The sequence below is a fragment of the Lathamus discolor genome, chromosome 3, assembly GCF_037157495.1.
Source record: "Lathamus discolor isolate bLatDis1 chromosome 3, bLatDis1.hap1, whole genome shotgun sequence".
NCBI lineage: Eukaryota > Metazoa > Chordata > Aves > Psittaciformes > Psittacidae > Lathamus > Lathamus discolor.
Window position 1 is genome coordinate 131,419,050 of NC_088886.1, and position 26,935 is coordinate 131,445,984.

The 26,935-nt window shown below is 41.9% G+C and overlaps 2 protein-coding genes across 2 annotated transcripts; both read left to right on the forward strand.

Annotated features, from left to right (window-relative positions):
* The first annotated feature begins 6,514 nt into the window (after positions 1–6,514).
* Positions 6,515–11,909, forward strand: LOC136011244 (beta-microseminoprotein-like). Its single transcript, XM_065672873.1, has 4 exons — positions 6,515–6,620; positions 9,958–10,057; positions 10,569–10,671; positions 11,533–11,909. The coding sequence occupies exons 1-4, from the start codon at positions 6,618–6,620 to the stop codon at positions 11,660–11,662; spliced, it is 336 nt and encodes a 111-aa protein (XP_065528945.1). The 5' UTR covers positions 6,515–6,617; the 3' UTR covers positions 11,663–11,909.
* Positions 11,910–14,705: 2,796 nt separating this feature from the next.
* LOC136011245 (beta-microseminoprotein-like) lies at positions 14,706–23,156 on the forward strand. Its single transcript, XM_065672875.1, has 5 exons — positions 14,706–14,772; positions 19,450–19,516; positions 20,816–20,924; positions 22,161–22,266; positions 22,982–23,156. The coding sequence occupies exons 2-5, from the start codon at positions 19,514–19,516 to the stop codon at positions 23,109–23,111; spliced, it is 348 nt and encodes a 115-aa protein (XP_065528947.1). The 5' UTR covers positions 14,706–14,772; positions 19,450–19,513; the 3' UTR covers positions 23,112–23,156.
* Positions 23,157–26,935: the final 3,779 nt, after the last annotated feature.

A 26,935-nucleotide genomic window follows, 5' to 3' on the forward strand; every position in this document is an offset into this window, starting at 1 on the left:
AATGGAGACAAAAATTGGTGGGAGGGGTACTACAAACACTTGGTGTTATCCAAGCTGAAGAGCACACTAGGCTTCCTTAATCCACCATTTTAAGCCTAGCTTGTATTAGCCTCAAAGCCAACACAAGATGTCCACAAAGAAACATCTGTGAATATCAGCACAAGAAGCAATTGTAAAGCAAAGGAGGAAATCCAGTATTTACACTCAGGCACAGGCTGACACCTATTCCTTTTCATAGACTTGGTCCCCAGTAGGTATCCACAATAATTTCCAAAGGCCCATAGCACCACACAGAATGGCTGTAGAAGACTAAAGGTAAGATGATGCAACCCTGAAAGTGATTTGGAGGCCAGTATTGCATTCTTGTTATGTATGATCACAGCTTACTGTTTCTTCACAACTTCTGCAGAGCTGAAAGCAAACATATTCGTTTGGAATGGATCCTGACTACACTCAGACCTGGTAGATGGTTTTGTCCAGAAAATATCCCTATAAACAGTATGGCCAGCTTTAAGGGAGGTATTGTGCCTGCTATACCCTTTCACTGCTAGGCTATATACAACTCTATTAAAGACAGAATGATTTTTAACACACATACACAGAATATGAAATAACAAGAAATAATCTTTATTCATACAAGATTATTAAGGGGATGTGATTTTCCCCTTTTACTTATTTTTTTTAAACTGTTTGAAGTAACTACCGAATTACCATGATCATTTGCCTATGAGGAAATTGCACTTTAGACTGGACAAAGATTTAGAGTCTTGACATGACATTCAATATAAATTTACATATAATATTCTCTTCTTGATAAGCTGGGTAATGGTATGGCATATAGCTTGCGTGGGTAAATTTTCTTTTCCTGTGGGTAAAAAATTGGCAGTACTGCTTTCTGTTTCCTTACAATGGAAATGTTAACAAAAGCTTAAGCCCATACAGTACTTGGTTAAACTCACAAATATTTACAAGGTAAAAAATGAAAAAAGAATGCCACAGCCAGCCTTCCTAATAACTCACAGAAAGTAAACATGTTTTTATAACTTTAGAACAGGATGCAAACAAAAGAAAAAGTCAAGTTTTAATTAGAAGATAAGCTTCTGTGACACACAAGAGAGAACCTCAACACAGTTTCTGCATTGTTCTTCATTTTCCCTGCCACTCCTTGTTCTTATGCAAAGATTGTGTTGTATGGCTTGGTACAGGTACAGAGAGATGTGGTTGTCCAAGCCCTACAATTACCAGAACTCCCTAGCTCCAAGATAGCTCCCACACCTGTGTTATCTGCAGGCTCCAAAAGGAGTTGGGGGTGATGAGTGAAGTCAGGGTTTGAAGATAGATCAGTGTCTGGCACACAGTGTAGAAAGGAGGGTCTGCAGCTAGAAATAAGCACATGTCTTGAAGTCACTGGACCAGCACAGGAGCCTGAAGCCGCCAGAATTCTTTCCCCTTCTACCTGGGATTCACTGCTGGTTAATCATAGAATAATAGAACCATAGAATAGTTAGGGTTGGAAAGGACCTTAAGATCATCTAGTTCCAACTGCCCTACCATGGGCAGGGACACCTCACACAAAACCATATCACCCAAGGCTCTGTCCAACGTGACCTTGAACACCACCAGGGATGGAGCATTCACAACTTCCCTGGGCAACCCATTCCAGTGCCTCACCACCCTCACAGTAAAGAACTTCCTCCTTATATCCAATCTAAACTTCCCCTGTTTAAGTTTTAACCCATTACCCCTTGTCCTGTCACTACAGTCCCTGACAAAGAGTCCCTCCCCAGCATCCCTATAGGCCCCTTTCAGGTACTGGAAGGCTGCTATGAGGTCTCCACGCAGCCTTCTCTTCTCCAGGCTGAACAGCCCCAACTTCCTCAGCCTATCTTCATACGGGAGGTGCTCCTGGCCCCTGATCATCCTCGTGGCCCTCCTCTGCACTTGTTCCAGCAGTTCCATGTCCTTTTTATGTTGAGGACACCAGAACTGCACACAATACTCCAAGTGAGGTCTCACAAGAGTAGAGGAAAGGGGCAGGATCACCTGCTTTGACCTGCTGGTCACGCTCCTTTTGATGCAGCCCAGGATATGGTTGGCTTTATGGGCTGCGGGTGCACACAGAAGCTAGCTCATGTTAAGTTTCTCATTGACCAACACCCCCAAGTCCTCTTCCGCAGGGCTGCTCTGAATCTCTTTTCTGCCCAACCTGTAGCTGTACCTGGAATTGCTCCGTCCCAGGTGTAGGACCTTGCACTTGGCATGGTTAAACTTCATAAGGTTGGTATCAGCCCACCTCACAAGCGTGTCAAGGTCCCTCTGGATGGCATCCCTTCCCTCCAATATATCAACCGAAACACACAGCTTGGTGTCATCGGCAAACTTGCTGAGGGCAAACTCAATCCCACTGTCCCTGTCAGCGATGGAGATGTTGAACAAGACCGGTCCCAACACCAATCCCTGAGGGACACCACTCGTTACTGGTCTCCAGCCGGACATTGAGCCATTGATCGCAACTTCTTGTGTGCGGCCATCCAGCCAGTTCTTTATCCACTGAGTGGTCCACCTATCAAACTGATGTCTCTCCAATTTAGAGACAAGGATGTCATGTGGAACATTGTCGAGCGCTTTGCACAAGTCCAGGTAGATGGCATCAAGTGCTCTACCCCTGTCCATCAGTTCCATAGCCCCATCATAGGAGGCCAGTAAATTATTCAGGCAGGATTTCCCCTTAGTGAAGCCATGCTGGCTGTCAAGCTCCTTGTTGTTTTTCATGTGCTTTAGCATGCCTTCCAGGAGAATTTGCTCCAAGATTTTGCCAGGCGCAGAGATGAGACTGACTGGTCTGTAATTCCCTGGGTCTTCCATTTTCCCCTTCTTGAAAATGGGGTTATATTTCCCTTTTTCCAGTCATCAGGAACTTCACCTGCCTGCCATGAGTTTCCAAATATGATGGACTGTGGCTTAGCAACTTCATTCACCAACTCCTTCAGGACCCGTGAATGGATTTCATCAGGTCCCATGAACTTGTGCATGTGCAGTTTCTTAAGATGGTCTCAAACCAGATCCTGTCCTACAGCGGGCCCAAGGTCTTCATTCTCACAGTCCCTGTGTCTGCCTTCCAAGACTTGGGTGGTGTGGTCGGGGCATTTGCCAGTGAAGACTGAGGCAAAGAAGTCATTAAGAACCCCAAGCTTCTCCAAATCCAGGGCAGCCAGTTCTCCTGACAGCTTCCGGAGAGGGCCTACATTGTCCCAAGGCTGTCTTTTATTCGCAATGCACCTATAGAATCCCTTCCTGTTACCTTTCACGTCCCTAGTCAGGTTTAATTCTAACTGGTCTTTAACTTTCCTAACCTGATCCTTAGCTTGCCAGATAACATTCATGTATTCTTTCCAGGCCACCTGTCCTTGCTCCCATCTTTTATAAGCCTCTTTTTTCCCTCTAAGTTTCCTCAGCAGCTTGTTATCCACCCGTGGAGGTCTCCTGGCCCTCCTGCTGCACTTCCTTCTAGTCTGAACGCAACAATCCTGAGCTTGTACCATTGCATTGGTAGTGCAATGACTTAATTACCAATGTATTTATTAATCTCAAGGAATTCCAAATCAGCTTTCCTTTAAAATAATTAATTCTAAGCTGTGTGTCAGGAATAAATGTATTATGATTACCCACATCACCTAAAAGACTTCGCTGCCATATACCCAGTCAAATGACTTACTACAGTAAGTTGTTGTGCAAGCAGGAAAAAACAGTCTGATAATTGAGGTAACTAGGAATCTTAAGGGAGCAAAAAATTCTGTAAAAAAAAGAACTTCTATCCTCTAAAGGAATCTGGACTTGGACATACATTACTTCATTGGCTCATGGTTTGGGTTTGTTCTTTCTTTGATCTCAGAAGTTCATCTGTCATTGTAAAATCACAGTCTTGGAGGACAGCCATTACCCTGGTGTTCCCTTGGTATGGTTAGAAATGCCTAGTGTGTGAGAAGGGGGAATCACAGAATGACAAAATCATTAGGGTTGGAAGGGACCTCTGGATATCATCAGGTCCAATCCCCTGCCAAGGCAGGGCCGCCTAGAGCAGGTGATACAGGAACACATCAGAGTGGGTTTTGAATGTCTCCAGAGAGGGAGATTCCACAACCCCCCTGGGCAGCCTGTTTCAGTGCTCTGCCATCCTCAGCATAAAGAAGTTCTTCCTCATATTGAGGAAGTTGACGTTTGGGTTTTGCAGTCAGATAATAAGCCCTGAAACTAGAAATCTCTGACACACCTAAGGGAGCCACCCAAAGTCATGGATCAAGTCAGTATCACAATGAAAAAATAAAGCAAGCTCCTGAATCACAGTCCCACGGTTTTTTACTTCAGTCTTTAACAACACTTTGGAACACGAAACTCACAAGACTAGTGAAACAGTGCTACCCTCCCACTATTGTAAATAGGTCAAGAAACTAAATTTTTCATATCAAGTGATATATCATGGTTGATAAAGCAACATAGAAAGCATGGCTGTGAACTTACATTCCAGGTTAGATCCAGCAGAGCCAAGTGCACACTTGAGAACAGAGTGGCTCTGCTGGAGACAATGGAACTACAGATCTCTTCTGACCACAACAGTGGTAAATCTAGTCTAGCAGATTATAATAGGGTGTTTCTCTCCAAGAACATTATTCTCAACTCCTGCCGATACTCCAGAGTTCCTTAGCAGTAAGGAATTTAAATGAGTTTATTTAAGCCAGTGCAGAAACATTTAGTTGCACTTGAATCTCTCTAGCAGTTTAGCTGGGATGGAATTAACTTTACTAGAGTTTGCAAACAATGCTTAATGTGACAAAGAATGACTAAGTCTGGTCATCTTGGTGGTGAAATAAATTGTGGTTATTTATTTTATGGTTTAGAGATTTTTTTTAAATTTTATTTTGTAGGAAAAATAAGTTTTTACAACTGTAAAACGTAACATCTGTATTAACAGTGCACCTTGGACTTGACCTTGTTGAACCCTCATAAGGTTTGCATGGGCCTGCTTCTCAGGTTTGTCCAAGTCCTTCTGAATGGCATCCTGTCCCTCAGGGTTGTCAACTGCACCACTCAGCTTTGTGTCAACTGCAGACTTGCTGACAACAAACTCAATCCCACTGTGTGTGTCATCAATAAATATATTATATACTGGTCCCAATACCCCTGAGAGATGCCGTTTGATAAGTGTAAGGTCTTGCACCTGAGAAAACAATCCAAGAATTCAGCACAGGCTGGGATCTATCTGGCTGGGGAGAAGCACTGTGGAAAGAAATCTGGAGGTCCTGGTGCACAAGCTCAATGTGAGTGAAGAGTGTGCTGCTGCAGCAAAGAAAGCCAACAGGATGCTAGGTTACGAAGACATCACCAGCAGAGATAAAGATCCCACTTGACACTTGTCAGGCTGCACATAGAATACTGTGTTCAGTTTTGGTCCCTGCTATACAAAAAGATGTGGACAGGTCTAGAGAGGGTCCAGAGAAGGGACACAAAGATGATCAAAGGCCTGGGAAGCCTGCCCTATGAGGAAAGGATGAGAGAACTGGGTTTGTTCAGCCTAAAGAAAAGAAGGCTGAGGGGGAACCTCATCGCCACATTCCAGCATTTAAAAAGGTGGCTACAAAGTAGATAGACACTCCCTTTTTAGAAGGAGTCACATAGAGAAGATGAGGGGTAATGGGCACAAATTATTCCTGGGGAGATTCTGGCTGGACACTAGAGGATAATTGTTCAAAATGAGAACAGTCAGCCACTGGAATAATCTCCCCAGCAAAGTGGTGGATTCCCCAGTGTTGGATACTTTTAAGATTCAGTGGGACAGGCTCCTGGGACATCTTGTCTAAATTGTGCCAAGAAAGGTTGGACCAAATAATCCCTGAGGTCCCTTCCAACCTGGTATTCTATGATTCTATATAAAACTGATCATATACTCTATCACAGTTACTCAGGTCAAAGCCTGAACAGTCCCACAGGAGAAGCTACAGGCTCTTTATGTGAGAGGAATGCTTTATTTTAGTTGAGAAATGTTTAATGTGATTTATCTTTGGCTAAGATTTGAATGTTGAGAAGTTTTAATACTGGTAATGGCCAAGTACCTTTGGTTATCTTACAGTGCACTCTGCAGCATTAAACAAGAGTATGCAAAGATCTGGCAAAAGCTCCCTAAGCTACTGATACCTAGTTCCCTACTTTAAAGATATTCCAGCCCACCAATAGCAGAAATGGTCAGCATGCATTCCTGCCACAACTACAAATCAGGTAACCGCACAATATACCTACAGCCTATCTATCAATTATTGTATTTCATCAGAAAGGCATTTATTCTAATCATAATGCTTCCAAGGAATACAAAGTTCCAGGTTCAACCTTTTACCCAGGTCAGTGCTCTACAGAATCAAACATTTTCTCACTGCCAGCTGGCAAAATTTCAGTGATTTCTTCAGAAATGTCAACATAACTGCATTCGAGTTGAGTAAGCTTTTTTCCCCTAAACTTGAATTGCTCAACATAAAGGCACCATAAAATATTTGCTCTCAGATTCCATATAAAGCATTTTCAGAGGTCTTCTGGAGACTTGGAGCTCTTTCGAAGCCAAGCATTCCACAATGGTAAGTCAAAGTTTTAGATTTATGTTTTTTAAATGAGGATAGAGATAGCTATTTGCTTTAAAAATGCAAGAGAAGGATATTTAAGAGAATCATGTAACTATAAATTTTTAAACATGGATATATTCTATTAACTGCAAGATGCAAAGAAAGTAAGGCACCTTTGTGAATTTTGCTCTTTGTTTTCTAATTCTTTGCAAGAAACTGCACATAGATCACTTGGTCTTTCACTTGCTGTTATCCTTTGCTCAGAAGTGTTGTGAAAATATTCAGAATTTGGTAAGCATTTAGGACCATGCTTTTAAAACCTACAGATGTGGAATACAGTTTAAAATATAGCCCTTTTACAATGAAAAGTGTGATACACAGTTATTTGTCTGCATTTCTGTTTTGTTCTATCAAGTTGTGTCCTATTTCAGCTCTTCAAGCCTCCAAATGTGTTTGCAGAATCTGTATCAACAGTTAGGCAATGTTAAATAGATAGTCAAAGTCCTATGGCCCAGTTTTCCTCCAATTTATGCTTATGTAATCCCCAAAGTTTTAGACATCAGTTACTAACTTCGATGCGAATCTCAGGAACAGCTTAAGTTTTACAGAAGAGACAGTAGTTTCTGTAATATATGTAAATTCATAGAATCATAGAATCTTAGAATAGTTAGGGTTGGAAAGGACCTCAAGATCATCTAGTTCCAACCCCCCTGCCATGGGCAGGGACACCTCACACTAAACCATCTCACCCAAGGCTTCATCCAACCCGGCCTTGAACACTGCCAGGGATGGAGCATTCACAACTTCCCTGGGCAACCTATTCCAGTGCCTCACCACCCTAACAGTAAAGAACTTCCTCCTTATCTCCAATCTAAACTTCTCCTGTTTAAGTTTTAACCCGTTACCCCTTGTCCTGTCACTACAACAATTCCTGTCATGAATAAAGGGAGAAATTATCATCTACTTTTTTCTCTGCCTAAGATTTTCTGAGGGCTTGTCTATACTCAGATAAGACTTAATTGAGCAAAATGGTTTGCTAGCTCATTCCACATTAATTCATCCACTTTCAAAGGACATTAAACCCCATTTGGAGGATTCTGTTCTGCAAGATGGCTGGTGGCACCCCCTATTTAAGAGAGCAAACAAGAAAAAGAAAGATTCCTTGAAATGCCTTGCTCACAGGCCACTCAGAGCAACACAACTCTGATGTTTAAGAGCTCTTGGCATGAGTATAACACTAATCTCTGTGATTTCTGATGAAGGTTACTGTTTCTGTGTCCTGGTTTTGCCAGTGTTTTCTTACCTATTTGATACCCTCTACTTACATGTAGAATCATAGAATAGTTAGGGTTGGAAAGGACATTAAGACCATGTAGTTCCACCCCCCCTGCCATGGGCAGGGACACCTCACACTAAACCATGTCACCCAAGACTCTGTCCAACCTGCCCTTGAATACTGCCAGGGAAGAATGTTGAGATCCTCTGTGGAAAGCCATGATTCTCTAAGCTCACAAATCTCTGGATAGCTGCACAGCACAGATAGCCTGACAGATCCACGCCAAATGCATGTGGAGCCTCATCGGAAGCCAGCTGCAATGTTTAATCCTACAACTTCATGAACAGGAGTTGCTTAGACAATTTTCCTTTGGCCAGGCACTACAGAATACCACAGTTTAAGCGTTTCAGTCTTTCTTCTTAACTTCTCTCATCCAGACTATGGTGCTCAACACAGCAACTACCTGTATTCTACCCCAAACCCTCAGGAACTCCAAATCACAGAACTGCTGTGGAAATTAAGCATTACACCCTTCCCAGACCACTCCACAGACCCTTCTCCTCCTCCTTTTCACTACACCATGAATGTCCCACAGCCCTGTAAGAAAGCAGCACATCAAAGATTAAAATACCAATTTTTTTTTCCACAGCAGACGGAAGAGATTTCCCTTGCTCACCATCTGCCTAAGGTTCAGGACTTTTCAGTGTCTTTTGACATTCGTGATTCAAGTAACCCAAAATAGACAGCTGAGCTACCTAAAAAAAAAGACTCTACTTGCTATTTTATACCCCATTTTTAAGTAGCAACAGCCTCTGGAGTTCAGGACAGTAGTTTGGAAAAATCTACTCATTTTACAATCCTTTAATGTTAATCTGCAACTGCTATCAAGAAAATAGAGTAACTTCCTCCATTTTCTCAGTCTCTCTCTGTTCCAAAACTTTTGCCTGAAGTTATCTAGCCTGAGCAACCCATCAAAATAATCCTGTGCTCTCTCATGCTTCTCCAGTCCCTCTATCCCTATATAACCATCATTACAAAGTTATTCAGGCTTTTCCAGAAAAGTCTTGGTTGTTCAGCAGGTCCCAATGGACATCTTTGAAGAGCTCTTACAGATGGTTAGCTGTTGCCTCCACTAGACAAAAGGAAGGTTGTACTGTGACATAGCCAAACCTGAGTGTGAATGGTTTGACAAGATGGCTCATGGGCTGCTAAGCAGAATGTACAGCTCTGGAATTTTGCATTAAGACGCTCATTTGTGTCTCTCTTATCTGCACAGCCACAACTTACTGGAATATGATTATGTCTGTGATCTCCACTGACAAATCTGGAGCAATTGCTGTACCCAAGTGGAGAAATAAGATACTATACACACAGTGATTTGCTGGATAGATGTATTTGACTCAAAGGCAATAAATAAAACAATAATGAGAGTCTGACAGGGCTTTCAAGTATGTAATACTACCATAGCATTTTGTGATTTCTAGAGATTGGACTTCAGCTGATGTCAGATGCTGTTGACACATTTCTGTCGTATAATTTTAGTGGGCTTTTTTTCCACCTAAAGAAAAAGCCACCAAAGCAGTAAAATATCTGGAATGCCCTTTTCCAGTATTTCCATGTACACATAATGTTATTTCTAATTTTTGATTCATGTTCAGTGACTTAGCTTTTGAAAATAAAGATAGCAGCCTTCCAGTATCTGAGAGGGGCCTACAAGAATGCTGAAGAGGGACTCTTCATCAGGGACAGTAGCGATAGGACAATGAGTAATGGGTTTAAACTTAAACAAGGGAAGTTCAGGTTAGACATAAGGAAGAATTTCTTCACTGTGAGGGTGGTGAGGCACTGGAATGGGTTGCCCAGGGAAGTTGTGAATGCTCCATACCTGGCAGTATTCAAAGCCAGGTTGGACAGAGCCTTGGGTGACAGGGTTTAGTATGAGGTGTCCCTGCCCATGGCAGGGAGGTTGGAACTAGATGATCTTAAAGTCCTTTGCAACCCTAACTATTCTATGATTCTATGATAATCAAAGCAGAATTAAATTAATGCTATGGGCTTTGTGGTTTCTTTTTACAGAAGAGCTTTCTGGCTTTCCTTGTTGCAATGGGCATCACAGTGACACTGGGTGATGCATACTGTTTTTCTAAAACAAACAAGCCAGAGGAGACCAATAAAGGTAAGAACAGGGAAGATTCTCTCACTTGATTGTCCTGTGGAAGCTTGGCTCTATGTGGAGCTGCCAGGAAGGGCTCAAAATATGATGGAGAAGATATTAGAAAGACACGTATTGGTTGCAGCACCAAGTTGCCAAAAGTAGGAAAAACCTGTCTTCCCCTAGACTGGGTATGGCTGCAGCAATATTACTGCTACTGATGTTAGGTTGCTATGGCTATTCCAGCACATGATGCTGATGCAGGAACTGAGAGCAGTTCTGAATAGTTTGGTGCCAGGTGGGGGACCTGGCAGTTTGGTTGCTCACTTTCATCCCAGGTCTGTCACATTGAAACAGTCTCTAACAAGTGAGGAAGAAATAAGTTCATGCTGTCAAAATAGTCCAGATAATGACCTAGAGAACTTTACTATTGCCAAGAAAAAACATTTTCAGAAAACTTGAAATAATTTTAAACTTTTCAGCCTTCATGTGGAGGCTTAAAGAACTTTTTTTTTTTTTCTGTTGTCTCATGCAGGCTGTGTCCTGGATGGAATACTGTACCCCTATGGAGAGATCGCAAGGACAGAAAATTGCTTGAGATGCCACTGCAGCAAAACACAAATACGTTGTTGCTCCCTGTAAGTTTGAACTTCTTGGTAACATCATTGCCTGTAGGAAAAGCACAGCTTTCAATTTGCTGGGGGGTAAATGAGTTTCTAAGGGCACAAGAGAGCCTTTCCTTATCCATGTAAGAGAGCTAGGGCAAGCCACATACAGCTTTTGATCATTTTATCCTTGGCTGCGTTTACCTTAACTTACTTTCTGCTGACTGGGAGTGGACACAGGTCCTTCCAACACAACCAGTTGGTTGCCTTTAATTTGTAGGAACTGGTGAACTCCTCTTACACTGCAGTTGTCTTTCCTTAGCAGGTAAAGTTGGGGTACGAAGGAACTGGTTCCACAAGGGGCTCAAGTGAAGCTCCTCTAGAGGGCTTATGATGATCCTTATGACTCTTTCCAGAGATGCTTGTCTCCAGTTAATATGCTGACCCTAGAGTGACAAGGCTGTGCTCTGAAGTATCTATCTCCAATATCCTCCTCTCAGACTACCTCTCTAAGGGCCAAAATTTCTTGATTATGATTATCACCTTTGCTCAGGTGACAATCTCTCAGGAAACAGCTACCGCATTCTAAGCAAACTGGCAATAATGAAAAACTAATGGAAAAGAGATAAAAGATGCCAAAGCCATGCTTATGTTGCTCTGTAGAGTGGTGTGCTAGAAATCCCTGTGCTAATGCTGAGCATACTGCAACATCTGCACAGCACACTGTAGCGAGGTTATCATTTGAGGTCCTAGCAGCTGGAGTTGTGTGGGCTCTCAAGCAAGCTAAACTGGTCTTAGGCATAGTTACAAAGATTAGTTCCAGCTATAATCATTGAACCACTGAATTGTTTATTCCTCTCAAGCTAACATTTGGTTTCTCTTTGCCAATGACAGCTTTCATACTCCTATCGATTATGACAGAGAGAGCTGTAGAGTCATTTTCAATAAAAAAACCTGTGACTATGAAGTGGTGCAGAAGAGCGACCCCACAAAGGAGTGTAATATCTATTCTCGTGTGGGCTAACAGAACATCTGTTCCAAACCTTTCTGCACTGTGGAATTCCTTCCCTTCCTACAGATGTTTTGCCTTCACAGAGAAGCTTGAAGACATAGGAGATCTTGTAAGAGAGCATTTCAACAGCTCACTTCTAATCTTCCAATTGTTCTAATTCAGTATACAAGATGCATAATCATATACAGTGTTTCATTTGTCATTACTTGCATCACTGAGCTTTTTTAAACATAATAAATCCAGATTAAACATCCAGAAATGCTTCATAATGATGGTTCTTTTTAGGTAATAACATGGGGCAATGTCACCTTCTTTGAGAAAGCAATGAATCCACATCACTACTCTGACATGCTCTGCAGAAATACCCCTGGCACAAGCCACTATCATGCTTTTCAGGGTCTGTTCTAGCCAAGGGTTGCAGCAGACATTTTAGCTCACTAGGTGTCAAAGTCCATTATCATTTGGAAAGTATGAACAGTTTGGGACATGCTGTACAATGGACCCACTCAGGGCACACCTGAACTGCTGCAGGAGTTTTGGCAAGAGTCCTCTGAAAAAAAGAGGATGGAAGAGCATCATCCTTTTTCTTGCCCATACCCACTTATTGGCTCCCATGTGGCCTCCTCCAAGCCCTGCTTCCAAAAGTCTGCACACACTGCACTGCAGTAGTCAGTGGTTCTTGCTCACACTGAAAAAAAGATCTAGATCCCTGCCCATGGCAGGGGGAAGGAGGGGAAGGGTGGGACTAGGTGATCTTTTCCCAACAACTGGAAAAAGGGAAATATAACCCCCATTTTCAAGAAGGGGAAAATGGAAGACCCGGGGAATTACAGACCAGTCAGCCTCACCTCTGTGCCTGGCAAAATCTTGGAGCACATTCTCCTGGATGGCATGCTAAGGCATATGAAAAACAACAAGGTGCTTGGTGACAGCCAGCATGGCTTCACTAGGGGGAAATCCTGCCTGACCAATTTGGTGGCCTTCTATGATGGGGCTACAGAATTGATGAACAAGGGGAAAGCAGTTGATGTCATCTACCTGGACTTGTGCAAAGCGTTTGACACTGTCCCACACGACATCCTTCTCTCTAAATTGGAGAGATATCAATTTGATGGATGGACCACTCGGTGGATAAAGAACTGGCTGGATGGCTGCACACAAAGAGTTGTGGTCAATGGCTCGATGTCCAGCTGGAGACCGGTAATGAGTGGTGTCCCTCAGGGATCACTGTTGGGACCGGTCTTGTTCAACATCTTGTCGCTGACATGGACAGTGGGATTGAGTGCGCCCTCAGTAAGTTTGTCGATGACACCAAGCTGTGTGGTTCGGTTGATATGCTGGAGGGAAGGGATGCCATCCAGAGGGACCTTGACACGCTTGTGAGGTGGGCTGATGCCAACCTTATGAAGTTCAGCCACGACAAGTGCAAGGTCCTACACCTGGGTCGGAGCAATCCCAGGCACAGCTACAGATTGGGCAAAGAAGAGATTCAGAGCGGCCCTGCAGAGAAGGACTTGGGGGTGCTGGTCGATGAGAAAATGAACATGAGCCTGCTTCAGTGTGCGCTCGCAGCCCAGAAAGCCAACCATATCCTGGGCTGCATCAAAAGGAGCGTGACCAGCAGGTCGAAAGAGGTGATCCTGCCCCTCTACTCTGCTCTTGTGAGACCTCACCTGGAGTATTGTGTGCAGTTCTGGTGTCCTCAACATAAAAAAGACATGGAACTGCTGGAACAAGTCCAGAGGAGGGCCACGAGGATGATCAGGGGGCTGGAGCACCTCCCATATGAAGAGAGGCTGTGAGGAAGTTGGGGCTTTTCAGCCTGGAGAAGAGAAGGCTGCGTGGGGACCTCATAGCAGCCTTCCAGTACCTGAAGGGGGCCTATAGGGATGCTGGGGAGGGACTCTTTGTCAGGGACTGTAGTGACAGGACAAGGGGTAACAGGTTAAAACTTAATCAGCGGAAGTTTAAATTCAATATAAGGAAGAAATTCTTTCCTGTTAGGGTGGTGAGACACTGGAATGGGTTGCCCAGGGAGGTTGTGAGTGCTCCATCCCTGGTGGTGTTCAAGGCCAGGTTGGATGAAGCCTTGTGTGGGATGGTTTAGTGTGAGGTGTCCCTGTCCATGGCAGGGGGGTTGGAACTAGATGATCTTGAGGTCCTTTCCAACCCTAACTATTCTATGATTCTATGATTCTATGATCTTAAGGTCCTTTCTCACCCTAACCATTCTATGATTCTGTGATCAGTCCCTGGAGACATGCTTCCTCATGGCAGCAGAACTTGAGGCACTAATAAAAAGCAGATGCCTTTTGTCTCTTTAGTATAAAAATTCTCCACATCTCTGAGGAGAGAAGTCCAGTGATGGGCTTTAAAACTGAATCTAACACCTGGCAATTGTTAATATCCTAAATCTATCCACACAGGAGACCAGGCAACAATGCCCTATAAAATACTGCTTCTACATGGCCTGTATGCTCCAGAACTATTAAAACCCCACAACAGTCTGCAATTAACTGTTGTACACATCTTCCAAGACGAATGGGCTCTTTAATAATGTTCCATAAGCACAACAGGTGTGTTTTCTTGTAAGAGTATGAGGCTACACATAGCTGAACACTTAGAGAAGGGCTCCTCACATGGTCCCAAATCAATTATCAGCTTGTATTTATTCAGCAGAGGTACTTGCTTCTTAAGACAGCCCATCTCAAACTCTGCAAGCCATCAGTAGACTCAGAAGGATTTAAGTTGGTATGTTTTCTCTGGCTTTGTTTTTGGTAATTTGCCAGTGAAAACTGTTTTAAACTTTCTTACGGCTTCACTCAAGATATCTCCTTTTGGGAAAAGGATTCCAGCATTTTGCAAGCAGTGGTGTTATATACTTCGCCTTTTAAAGTTCTCTGTGCTGCAGGCTGGATATCAGTCAATAACTCTGTTTCTGTACAATTGGTTCCTGCAAGGCAGAAAAAATCTGAGGGGCCTGAATTAGTCAGTTCAGCTTTTTCCAGTGTAAACATTTGCACATGCCTTTTTTAAATCTTCTATTCACTGATTTAATCATGTCATTCCTCTGAAGAGCAGCGTGTGGAAATCAACGTTCTCACATTGCTTAAGGTCCAAAGGTAAGTTTTCTACGTTTCGTATACTGCAGGAAAGGAATAATTTTGAAACTTGTCCTGACTTCTCCCCTTTTCTGCCAGTTCATGTCAAAACTACACAGAACACAACCTCAACTGCTACCTGAAGGAATGTTCTCACTTACAGAACAGCTTCAGCTTCTTAGGGCAAGTAATATTTTTAGCATGGACATCCAAAGGCTTCCTACATAGCTCACAGAACTGTTTCTTGAGAAAAATCAGTTTGGTTTTTTTTCTTCCAGCCCCTCCCCCTTTTTAAATCCTCATTTTAAAAATTTACTTTTTCATGGCTAACAAAAATGACTTGGAGGTTCCTCATGGTTTATTTGTTTAATTCAAACCACTGAGATGTGCACACATCAAGATTAACATTCAGTTTCTTGTAGTTTGAAGCTGTGCTATGTGATCCTGGAATTATTTCAGTATTCCAAGTTCTTCCCTACCAGAGTTTTACAAATTAAGACTACATTTTTCTTCTAAAACTTCTGAAAATTAGTTATTATCTCATAAGGTTACATTTGTGTTTTTCATATTAATAGCTCCTCAGTAAGTCTTCATATTTTAAGTGATTTACAGATGCTCAGTTCAGTTTTAAATGAAATAGAATTCCATGCCATGATAGCTCTCTTGATGTTGTTCTGTTCTAGTTGCTGCCCATCAGAAACAGACAGGAAGGCTGCAACACAGGCAATGGAAGGAAGCAGGATTTTACACATTACATTGGAATTAAAGAGAAAAGATCTCAACAGCCAAGATATCCCATGGGTTTGGCTGAAGCATTCTGTGGCTGCCCTTCCCACCTCGGTCTGTTCTGAGTCCATGCAGCAACAATATCCACGGAACCAGTGACTAATATGTTTAGGAAATTGAAACAAGCTTATGCTCTCTAAACAGAGCTGAAAGACAGTGTAGGTGTAGAATTAACTGAGCTTCGGAAAAAAAAAAAAAAGGCACAGAGGTCACTCAAGTAACGGACAGTGACAATATAAAACTGAAGTTAAGCCTCCTTTCATTTAGTGCATGCATGTGCACGTTGTGTTAAAGACGGAAGACGGCATGAATTTGGTGCCACCTGAAAGACTTCCAGGCATGCTTCCAATCCCAGCATGACCAGAGCAGGGTCCACTATTGCATCATGTAAGTTCCACAAAGCTAGAGGCACCAGTGGCAAGAGCTACCGCAATGCTCCCACAACCCTTCCTATAGCTGACTCCACAAGTCACACCTCTAAAGTCTTTACTTTTCCTTAGCTTTATGATCTTAATTTGCTTAACCAGCTGCAGGTTGGGATAACAAGCCGTGTTTGGAATCAGTGTGTTTTTTCACTTCAGAATAAACTGTTCTGTCATTTTCTGGTTCACTGAAGATTTCTAAGATGTTTTTGTTACTATGTAGCTTGAGTTGAATGTTATAGGAAATATTGCATTTCCCATAAATTGGAGATCTCCTTTCAGCTACGTCTGTCACTCTTATCCATTTTGGTTTACTGTCTCTGGACTTTTGTCCTCACTGCTGCAGTATCAGCATCTGTGGCTATCTTCCTCAGTGCAGAGATTGAGGTCTCCTCCTTACAAACACAGCATGGCATTTGCAATTGGTTCTTTAGATCTTCTTGTCTGTCTCTATGTTCATGGCTTATCACTTATCCTCAGCAAGAGGAATCTTTGCTTACCCACAGAACTAAACTGGGAAAAAAAAACCCAAAGTGTTTATCTGAAGTGAATTAAAACTGAAATTTGGCCCAGGAATGGGGACTCTGCCACATATGGAAGGAGACAGGCATGTTTAGATCAGGGGAGAAATAATATCTCCTGCTTGGGCCTCATAGCTTGAACCGAGACCTCAATTCAAATTTCTGCTATGCCACATGTTACCTGGGACATGTCACTCACAACATCCTTGCCCCTTGCCTGTAAAATGAATACAATTCTTGGTTAATTCCTATGCCAGGAGAGATATGAAGACATAAGCTTTGAGGTTCGTAGGTTTATGAACCTCAGAGTTAACAAAAATGTTCCCACCAAGATAAAACTTCCTTCTATCACACCTACAGACTGTTTCTGTGTCAACAGTCCACTGTGTGTTTTAGCACAGTTTGCTTGGGCTTTTTCCTATAACTGTTGTTCTTTTTCACATGCAAATGTGGCAGACTTTGCTTAACAATTGTAAAAGCAATGTACATTGTACCTAGCACTGTCAGTTCAAGGTCAAGACAAATTTATATGTAAAATTGTGTTTACTTGTGATCTGATATGCCGCATGCTTCCTCTTGCTTTCCACCTCTCAATGGTAGCCAACCTACTGGTGTTAATAACTGGATATGTGAACTTATCTTCTGTAAGGAGTCCTGCACTTACTCCCTCCTGTAGAAAGCTGATTCCCTGTCAAGAATGTGAGAGTAGTACTCTAATGCTGGGTTAAGTAGCAAGGTTTCTGGCCTGCTTTCATTCTAGTGGATCTCTTCTAGCTTTAAGTTCATAAATAACATTACTGCTCCAAAACCATGCTGTGCTTCTCTGTTTATTGCCTAGCACTAAAAAGATACAGAAAAACCAAGGCTGACAATATTTCATTACCCTTATTATCTCTGCAGTCAGTGACATGTAACTAGAAATCCCAGCTGAAAAATGACTAAGTAAAATAGCGAGGTAAATCTTCAAAGAAAGTTCCCAAGATTTTTCCCTGCCTTAGGAAGAAACAGGATACTCTGTTCATCAGCATAAGTGGAAAGAGGACACAGAACTGGGCAGAGCACTGATATTTTTAAAATGTTTTTAGTAAGAAATAAGCCAGTTGGGAAGAAAACATAAGATTTCAACAAAGCAATGTTTGTTGGAGATACCTCACAAGTGATATACCTATCATCCTGTACAAAAACAGCATGAAGAAACAACAATATTAGGCCGCAGATTACCTAACTAATCAAAGTATGAATGGACTATCTTCATAGTTTGCTGCTCTGAGTAGTTTCAGCACCACAACATGTTGTTAAGGTCCCCCAGATTGACAGATCACACAAGAGCTTCCTCACTATGCCCAAGCTTACATAGGTTACTCCCTGCTGCATCCCAAAGAAAGCTGCTTGCAAGAGCTTTTCTTCATACCTAGCATAGCTTGCACCTGGAAAACAGGGAGGGTCCTGCAATGGGAACAGCAGGGTGGTCACTGCTTGTCTGAAAAGTTGAGAGAGAAAACACTCATGCACATTGGCTGGATTTTTGGATTTTGGAGTTGAGTGACAAAGGTGTTTTCTGTCACTCAGCACAGAATCAGCAACTCAACTGCATTTTGGCTGTAACAAATTCCAGAAGTTTCACTGTAATACACCAGCATTAGAAACTGCTGTGTCTGGTGACTTACATTCACATACAAGAACTGCTGAAGGGTGCCTTTCAAGCAAGATACTGCACGCAAGCTCCACAACATAAAAAAAAAAAAAAAAAAAAAAAAAAGAATATAAATCAATGCAATTTGATGATGCTTTTTTCCCAAACTGTCACAGAATATTTGCTCCAGATTACCATTGAGGACATGGAGGAGCCAATAACTTAGGAAAGACTCTGTGGTACTTCCCATGGTCTTGTCAGCCAAGGAGAAATAGTTCTCAGAACAAAAAGATTACAAAGAGCAGACACGCAAAGCTCTTGCTTTTTCTCCTGTAAAGAGATTTCTAATGCCTGTACTCATGAGCTGTCATGTTTTGTTGGTTTACCAGTGATTAGGAGTCAAGGGCAGGAGCCTCATGGCTGTGATATTAGTCATCTCCTGCTCAGGGCAGTGCATGCATCAGCGTTGCCAAATCTAACTTATTAGATAGGTTGATTGTGGGCAGCTTTATCAAACCTATGAACTTCAGCAGGCACTTCAGCTCTTTTCTGCCATCCTGAAGAAAGATCTTGTAGATCTTGTAACTGCAGAAAAAGCAATTTACCCAACCTACCAAGTTGAAAGGCAGCTAAGATGCCCCTGTGAATAGTGGTCTCTGGCCTGCATCGCAACAATGCTGGCTTTCTCACATAGACTTCGTGAGCTAATTTTCAGCTTTGTAGTTTGGGTAGAAGACGTGGGGTAGTCACCCCAGCTTGGAGTTCAACCTCTACTCCCAACCCCGCACAACAGGAGAACACAATTAGGCTTCTACCTGGTGGAAAACTGAACGAAGAAAATGGTTATCTACGACCCTTTTCTAAAGGCCTGCTGATGCCATCCACTCTCCACAGAAACCATGTTTTACATGTAACCCTTCCAACCACTGCTCCTTTCCTACAAGAGATTTTTTTCATCTTCAGCTGATGAAGAAAGCTGAATGATTGTTCCAAATCCCTCTCTTGAAATGTAGGTGGTTCAAACTAAACATGCAACTTTTGTTGTCAGTGACAACCACAATGTCTCCAATAGGTTTCTCAGGGCAAGTGCTAAATACTCATTTTAGACTCAAAATTTCTTTCAAAGTACCTCCCATAACTGCTCTCCAGATCTGGTGTGGCACAAAAGCCACACCTATTTTTTCACTGCCGTTTAGAACTAAACATTCCTGTATATAATTAGCTTATTTTAATAATGTCCTCCCCATGAGGTCACTTTGCAGAAACCTCATTGGAGATATTCACGCATGTTCAGTTTGCTCAGTGACTGATATAATGAATTCCCTCTCTATATAAGTCCTTCGAGAAGATGAGCTTCCTACAGGCTGCCTCCTTACTGAAAGCCTCGTAATTCTGCAAAAATGGTGAGTCCTTACATTTTATACTATAAAACAACATGTCACGTTGCTATAGATTTTAAAGCAGGTTCTTCTGGATTTAACTCAGGATTCAGACATTTAAGCAGCTTCGAGGAAGTATAAATTCTGCGTTTTGATAGCAAAAGTCAGACAGATAGGTACAGGCAGGTAAAACCTTGGGTAACATATCAGCATGTATATGTCAGGAGATGTCTAATAGGATTCCAGCTAAGGCTTTTTATTATAACCTGTTTTCACTTACATGCAATGTTTGGATTTACATTTTCTGTCAGAAAGCAGCCTTGTTATATCTCAACCTATAACTGGTTAGTTTTCTGTGAGGAGCCTAGATAATATCTGAAGTTAAATTCAAAAATATTGTCTTAATTTTTACTCATTTGCAGCTCTGTGGGTTTTAATCTCTCTTCTGCAAAATAAAATGCTAGTTTCTCCTCTTCTCACCTCCCAGCTACAACTTTTTTATCAATCACCAGTTCAACTCTTTCCAAAACAAACACACATAAATACAATGTGTGTGTGTGTGTCATTGTCTACTCCGGGTCTACTTTTTCTCTTACCAACATTTGAAATTCATCGCTGCTAATTCCATCCTAGAGTTCTTCTGCTCTTTTCCTTCATATCCCTAGTGAAAACTTTTAATATTAGGTTGAAATATTCGAAGTGCTAAGAGATTAGCTGAGAAATTTAAGCTGACCTTTCACAAAAAGCTGCAGACAAAGGTTAGATAATATAGAGTTACCTAGGTTGGAAAGGACATCTGCAAGTCATTTGGTCCAGCCTCCTGCTCAAAGCAGGGCCAAGTCTTGAGTGTTCAACTGTAGCTGAAGTTTTTCATCTTGTTCCTAGTCCTTCAGTATTAGGTTGAAACTCCCAGTGGGTTCTTCAGGCTCCTGTGAAGTTTTTACAACTAGGAGTGAGGTTAGTAGGAGAGGCAGTCAGCGACCGATCCCATGGAGAAAATAAGAACAAGAAAAATTAAAGGGGAGGGGACTAGAACACACTCCTTTCAGAAACAGTTCTGGATCTACAAGTTCTGTATCAGGCAATGCTTGCTTTTAACACCTTGGAAGAAAGACAGGCTCTTTCGCCCCTCCCACATGATGCTCTGCTTCTTCTAAATGGTTCATATTCCTGGTTGCATATTGAAGTGTCTAAACTGCAAAAGACAATTGGATTTTTGATTTGAAACCACAATGTATTTTGCTATTTCTAATGGTAGTATTTATGATCAAGAAATATTAATAGTTACTTAAATATTCCTATGAATTCTGCTTTCTTGTACAGAAAAACAACTTGGCCTGCCTTCTTGTTCTTGCTGTTAGCATTCCATTGTCCAATGCTTACTGTGACCGTCAGCCATCAAAACCAGAGTTGTCTGATGGCAAGATTGTAGGTAAGAAATCAGCTAACATCAACTTGACAGATGCCACCAGAAGTACTGCCTGATTTGATTTGTCTATTCCATATAATTTATCAAAATTCAAAAGTAAGTGGAAACAGTGGAGAGAAAACCTTAGGAAAGCAGAGGAAAATGGGGTATGGAGAACAGGGAATTTATAATGTTATAAAAAAGAAGAGATTACCCGAGGAGCATCACACAGGCCAAATTAAAAATTAATTTTGTGTAGGGAAGTAGCACAGGCTTCCTTTATCCATCTGCATGATGCAATAATTCATGTTTTCAGTATGGCAGCATATTTAGAAATACAAAGAAGGAGGAAAACGGCCTTTGTGTGTGTGTGTAGACAGTATAAAGTAGAAATCAGATTGGCAAGTGTTCAGCACACTGATTAGTTTACTCATTAGTTGTTTCCCTGTCCAAAAAAGTTCTCAAGAACTGAATGGCTGCTCCACTTGAGTCTGAGACTGTTTCTCCAGAATGTAGCTTCTCTCATCTGTAGATGAATAAACTAGCTATAAGAAATTAAGTGCTCAAAAAAGAAACACACAATTACTTGGACACAAGAAAAGCTGATATGTGCCAATATGCAAAATAAGCCAAGTGCCCCCAAAAACAAGATTTTCTCGGAAAGATAGTGCTACTGCTAGACAAGTGAGTTAGCATTGCTAAAGAAATAAGACATTTATAGGCAAAGACACAGCCTAGAAACCCCGAACTCTCCACTCTGTCTTGTCCTAGCTGCATAAAATCCTACTTTCCAGGTCACTTATTTAGAAAGTGTATTCTGTGACTATTGATGGGAACTTCATATACAATATGTGCTTTCTTCCTACAGTTTGGGATTGGGGAAAGTTTTCCAGGCAGATTTAGTCTTGCTCTAAATGAAGAGACAACAGTAGTTGGTGTCAATGGGGGGGAAAGTCAAAGCCTTTTCTGAATTCTGACCAGGTCTGCGCTTGGGGGCTCCAACTCCTATACTTAAAGATGAACTACTCCAGGAAACCTGGTGCTGCTGATCATCACAGGAAACAGAGGCACCCAGGTTACCCTTCTCCATGAGTTAGAATATTAGCAGTCCTGCTCTGTAGCAGTCTTTGGGAACCTATATTTTTGCCAAATAGGGATGCTAACGTAAAAAGGCGGCAAAGATCCAACCCATTTTGTGCAAGCAGTAGTGTTGTTACTGCAATAGGTCTGACACTGAAGGCTGCTTGCACACTTTTTCAGGCTGCCGTGACTTGAATGGAGAGCTGCATGAACTTGAGTCCCAGTGGAGGACTGACAGCTGCCATGACTGCTCTTGTTATGAGGGTGCAATTGACTGCTGCTCCAGGTGAGTTCAGAGCAGCAGTGGGGGTTTCCCTCTGCTGCCATGATACAGCGCAAAACATTCCTTTCTACACAGGGGTCCCTGAGAAATGACTGTGACCCTTCTCTTGCTCACTTTATATCACAAAGTTACACATTAACCCAACACCATCATCTCTGAACGCGCAAAAAACTCCGCTGACAAATATGCCTCATGTTTAACAAATTATTCTTGATTTTAAGAAGAGTACTTCATCCTTCTCGGGGATAAAATTTCAGGCAAGATACTGATTCAAGAGAGAGCACATAGTTACTTAAGAAATTTCTACTGCTCCTAATTCAGATCTTCTCAAAGCCACACATTGCCCCTCTTTTCTTTGAGGGGCGGCTCAAGATACACTGGCCTGCCTGTAATTTTCCTATAGTGACGCCAGCCACTCATGCAATTGTGTTCTATACTGAGGCTGAAGAGAAAAAGCAATGATAGTAGAGTAGCAAATAAACCCAACAAACATCCTTTAGGTTTAAATCAGATCAGTAAACTACAACTTTCTATTCATCCTGCTAAAGCAGTAGACTAAGTAACATTTGAGATGGGAGCTTTGGGTGAGCCCCCTTTTCCGCTCTTGAATGCCTTCCCAGTACAGCCTCCTCCTGCTGAAGGTGTAGATATCATCTGAAAGGGAAGCTGTTTACTTCTTGGTCCCATCACCTCTTTGTCTTTCTTTTCCCGACCACAGCTTCTTAACACCATCTGACTATGATGAAGAGAATTGTGTAAGCATTTTCAACAAGGAGACCTGCACTTATAAAGTAGTGGAGAAAGATGATCACTCAAAAGAATGCCCAGTACATGAGTGGGTGGGCTAATAAAGAAGGATTGTGGATTTGGGAATTATTTTCTTTTTTGTTTGTTTTAAGGGTTTTTTCTCACAAATGGAAACAACCTGAAAAATGCAGCTGTAAAATGAAACCTGCTCATAAAACCTAACACATAATAAAACTGAGTATCCACTCACAAAAGACTCCCTTGCTTTCTCTGCCTTCTGCTTCCCCATGAAGAAAGAACTGACTTGTTCCTTCCTTAAGACCATAAATTAAGTATTTTAAATTTTAAAGCATCCTCAGTAGATGTTAATTATAATTATTCTGTAGTGATAACTCAGTGCTAGGGAGTATATTCTGCTATCTCTGCACAGCTCGAAGTAAAACAGAGGAAACATCAGAAATTCATGTGACATTTTCTTGTTTGAGGATGGAAACCTAAAGAACTAATATTAGAAAAAGAAAAGAAAAGAAATGAAAAGCAGCTTAAGACTTCTGAATACTCTCTTTTCTAAGAAAGTATCTTATATGATCTTTTATCTTATATGGCTCCCTGGAGCCTGCTCAGCCTAAGGACTGAAAAAGCCACCAGCTAACCTGTCTAACCCAGCACTTTACTTACATAGCATCCACAGCACAGCAAACCAAGTCCTCAACCTGGGGTTTGGGTAAAAGGAAAGGTCCTTTATTCAGATCAGCCCTTAAGAAATTCAAGTTCTTAAACTGGACAATGGGCAGGATTGCAGCTAGATGGAGATACTTCAAACAGGGAAGAAGCTAGATTCCACAAACAGTAACTGAGATGGATACCTTTTCCAGTATAAGCTCTCCAGCTCTCCCTCACAATACTGCTTCATAATCTTTATGGGTACATAAATACATAATCTTTATGGGTTCAGTTGCACCATGGTGATTGGGAATTGTAGGGTTGCTATTTCTGGTTTCCACCAAAGGAGGTGAAACAGGAAAGGTAGCAGCATGGATGGACAGAGTTTTTTTACAAGAGCATGTAAGGATAGGACAAGGGTTAAAGGTTTTAAACTAAAACATTCAGATTATATACAAGAAAGAAATTGCTTACAGTGAGGGTTGTGGCTGGAACAGTTGTGGCTGCTCCATCCCTGGCAGTGTTTAAGACCAGTTTGGAGAGGGCTTTGAGCAACCAGGCCTAATGGAAGGTGTACCTGCCTGTGGCAGGGAGCAGAACTAGATGATCTTCAAAAAGGTCCCTTCCAACCTAAACCATTCTATAGATGTCTTTCTGTCTGCAAGAGACTTCCAGGTTCAGTTTTAAGGCATGTCCACTGAGAATGACGAGTCTCAAGTAAGTCATAACCAAAAATTTGTATTTTTTAAGGCCTACTAGATGTTTGCATCCAAAGTCCAGAAAAGCCAGCCTGAACCAGCATTCCTACATGACCCAGACCTATTTAACTACATTTTAAATCCACCCAAGCAGCTTTCTCTACCATGTGCTAGGTCTTGTTGCAATATGCGGATCTACCATGTCAGCTATGCAGAAGTAGGAAAGATTTCATGTCTGAACCAAAGAACCTCCAGGGAGCAGTCTGCTCTCCCCTTGTCTGCTCCAAGTTTCAACATGGAAACAAGTTATGTTACCTGTTGCATCTAGTTTTGGAACACCAGAAGCACAGCAAGGACTCTCTTCTGTCTGAAGGAGTCTAGATGTGGGAGGATTCTTGGCAAAAGCAGGAAGAATAAAGCAATGTTTTTGGCATTTCAGTGCTTCAACACACGCAGCTACAGTCTTATACAGAGAATACATTCCTTCACCCTCAAAGCTTTAGACCATAACATTACTTGCACAATGTAATGGAAAGGAAGCACTCACAGAAGAGGTTCCTCAATTAACCTAAAGTGCTAAAGGTTTAGGAGACTCTGCAGAGCCTTGGGAGACAACACAGCTCAGGCAAAGCAGAAGAGGTTGTGGGCTCTCTTCCTTCCAGTTTCCCTCTCCTTACCTGGTAGCACACAGCTCTCCTGCTAGCAAGAGAGGCAGTTTCAGATAGCTGGTCCTCTACTCCCAGGGAGTACTGGAAAGGTGTTCTTGGCCTAAAAATGAAATCTAGTGCTTAGCCTACCAAGTCTTTTAAACCAAACACCAGAACACACATAAATCTGGTGGAAGTTTTCCTATTAAACAGTGTTCATCACCTAAAACTTAATGGCTTTGTACCCATTCAGTGTTCCATTAAGACTTTTTGCTCCAGTCCTAAAAATAAAACTCAATTTAATCATAAACATGGAAAGTGCATTTCTCATTTGCCTTATGCATACCAAAGAAGCTAGAGGTTTGCAGTTCACATTCTGCTTCATGGCATTTAAAAAAGAAAACAAACTCTGATAAATTCAATTCATGACAATTTTGCTTGTTCGCTTTGCTCTTAGCTCTTCTGTTGGTATGCAGAGAAGTTTGCATTGGCACCTTTGAAAGCCTGAAAGTTTGTTCAAGTCTATTGCTGTGCATGTTTCCCTGGGCCAAGCTGTGGATTATTTTAGGGCAAACTGATTGGCTTTATAACAGGTATTTACGTGGAACTTCAAAACACATAAGTCACACAACCAATTTAAAACACTCAGCAAGAACTGGTTACTTTAACATTCTTCCCCACATCCCAGAATTCTGTTTTCACATTAACGTCTTTCAGAGTGTTTCAACCACTGGTCCATGCTTTTTACTGTTTTTCAGGGCTTCAGCACTTTTGCAGAGTCAATACTTCAAGTAGATCTCCATTAAAAAGCAGTGATAAACTGCAGTCCTTTGCCACCACAAGATAACTTCCTTCAAAATAACCAAGTATGTTCTCCATTAATTCCAGAGACTTCTCCCATTGCTGCCCTGGCCTGCCAAAGATGGGGCAAATCTACAGAGACAGAAACAAGCAGTTTTGTTTAACAGCTAACTATAATGGCTCAGAGACTGTGAAAGAATTCATTCCCTAAGCTGTATGGTACAGAAGTCACTCCAGTTTGCTGTATGAAAGACAGGGTAGCTGTACTGGGCTGAAATACCAGCTTGGAACCATCCCTGATGTGTTACCCTGAGCCAAGCCAAAGTCTAGTGGCACAACAGCTTCCTGAAGAGCTTTGCCTCCCCTTTTCGGTTCCTAGTTTGGGACTTGCTTGATCTCTCCTAACAGCAATATCCCATGTCCTGTGCATAGAGCAGGCTACCCAGGGGTTGCAAGAGCTTATTTTATTTTGGCGCTCTCCTGCTTTCACCCTGCTCCTGAACAGAAAGGACTGCTGTTCTGCACACCAGAGGTGATGGTCAAGCAGAGGCGAGCAAGGTTCTGGCTTGGTGTGGTATTCATACAAAATTCTTTATACACCTGAAGTCATAAACTGGATTATTTAACAGTGTCTTTTTCCAGGTCAGTTCGTTCCTGTTCATAGGATTTGGCTGTTTAAGGCAGACTATTAATCAAGCTCATTCAAAGCATAGAGCATTGTCTTCTAATATTAACAGCAAATTATACAAATGGGTTAGGTAAGAGATCAGCTCTGTAACATTATTATGAATCCTGCAGAGACATTTGGGAGCATAACACCCTTAAGTTCAGCATCTGGTTTGGCTACATGGCTGGGCTAGGTTTTTCATATGTAACTCCTGTTGAACAGTTAGTACCCCTCATTAACATCTCCCTCACTTTCTTCTGAACGTCTCTTAAATGGGGGTACTCTCCCTCTTTTCTTCAGTAAGGAGTGGTTCAAAAGTTAGAATGATCAAAATTGTATCAGAAATGGAGAGTGGCAAACCAGTATTCTTTGCTTGGTGCTCACTGACAGCGAAGAATTTCAGAAAGGACACAAGTTTTTCAGCAAGTCTAGTAGGAAAGTAGCAGAAG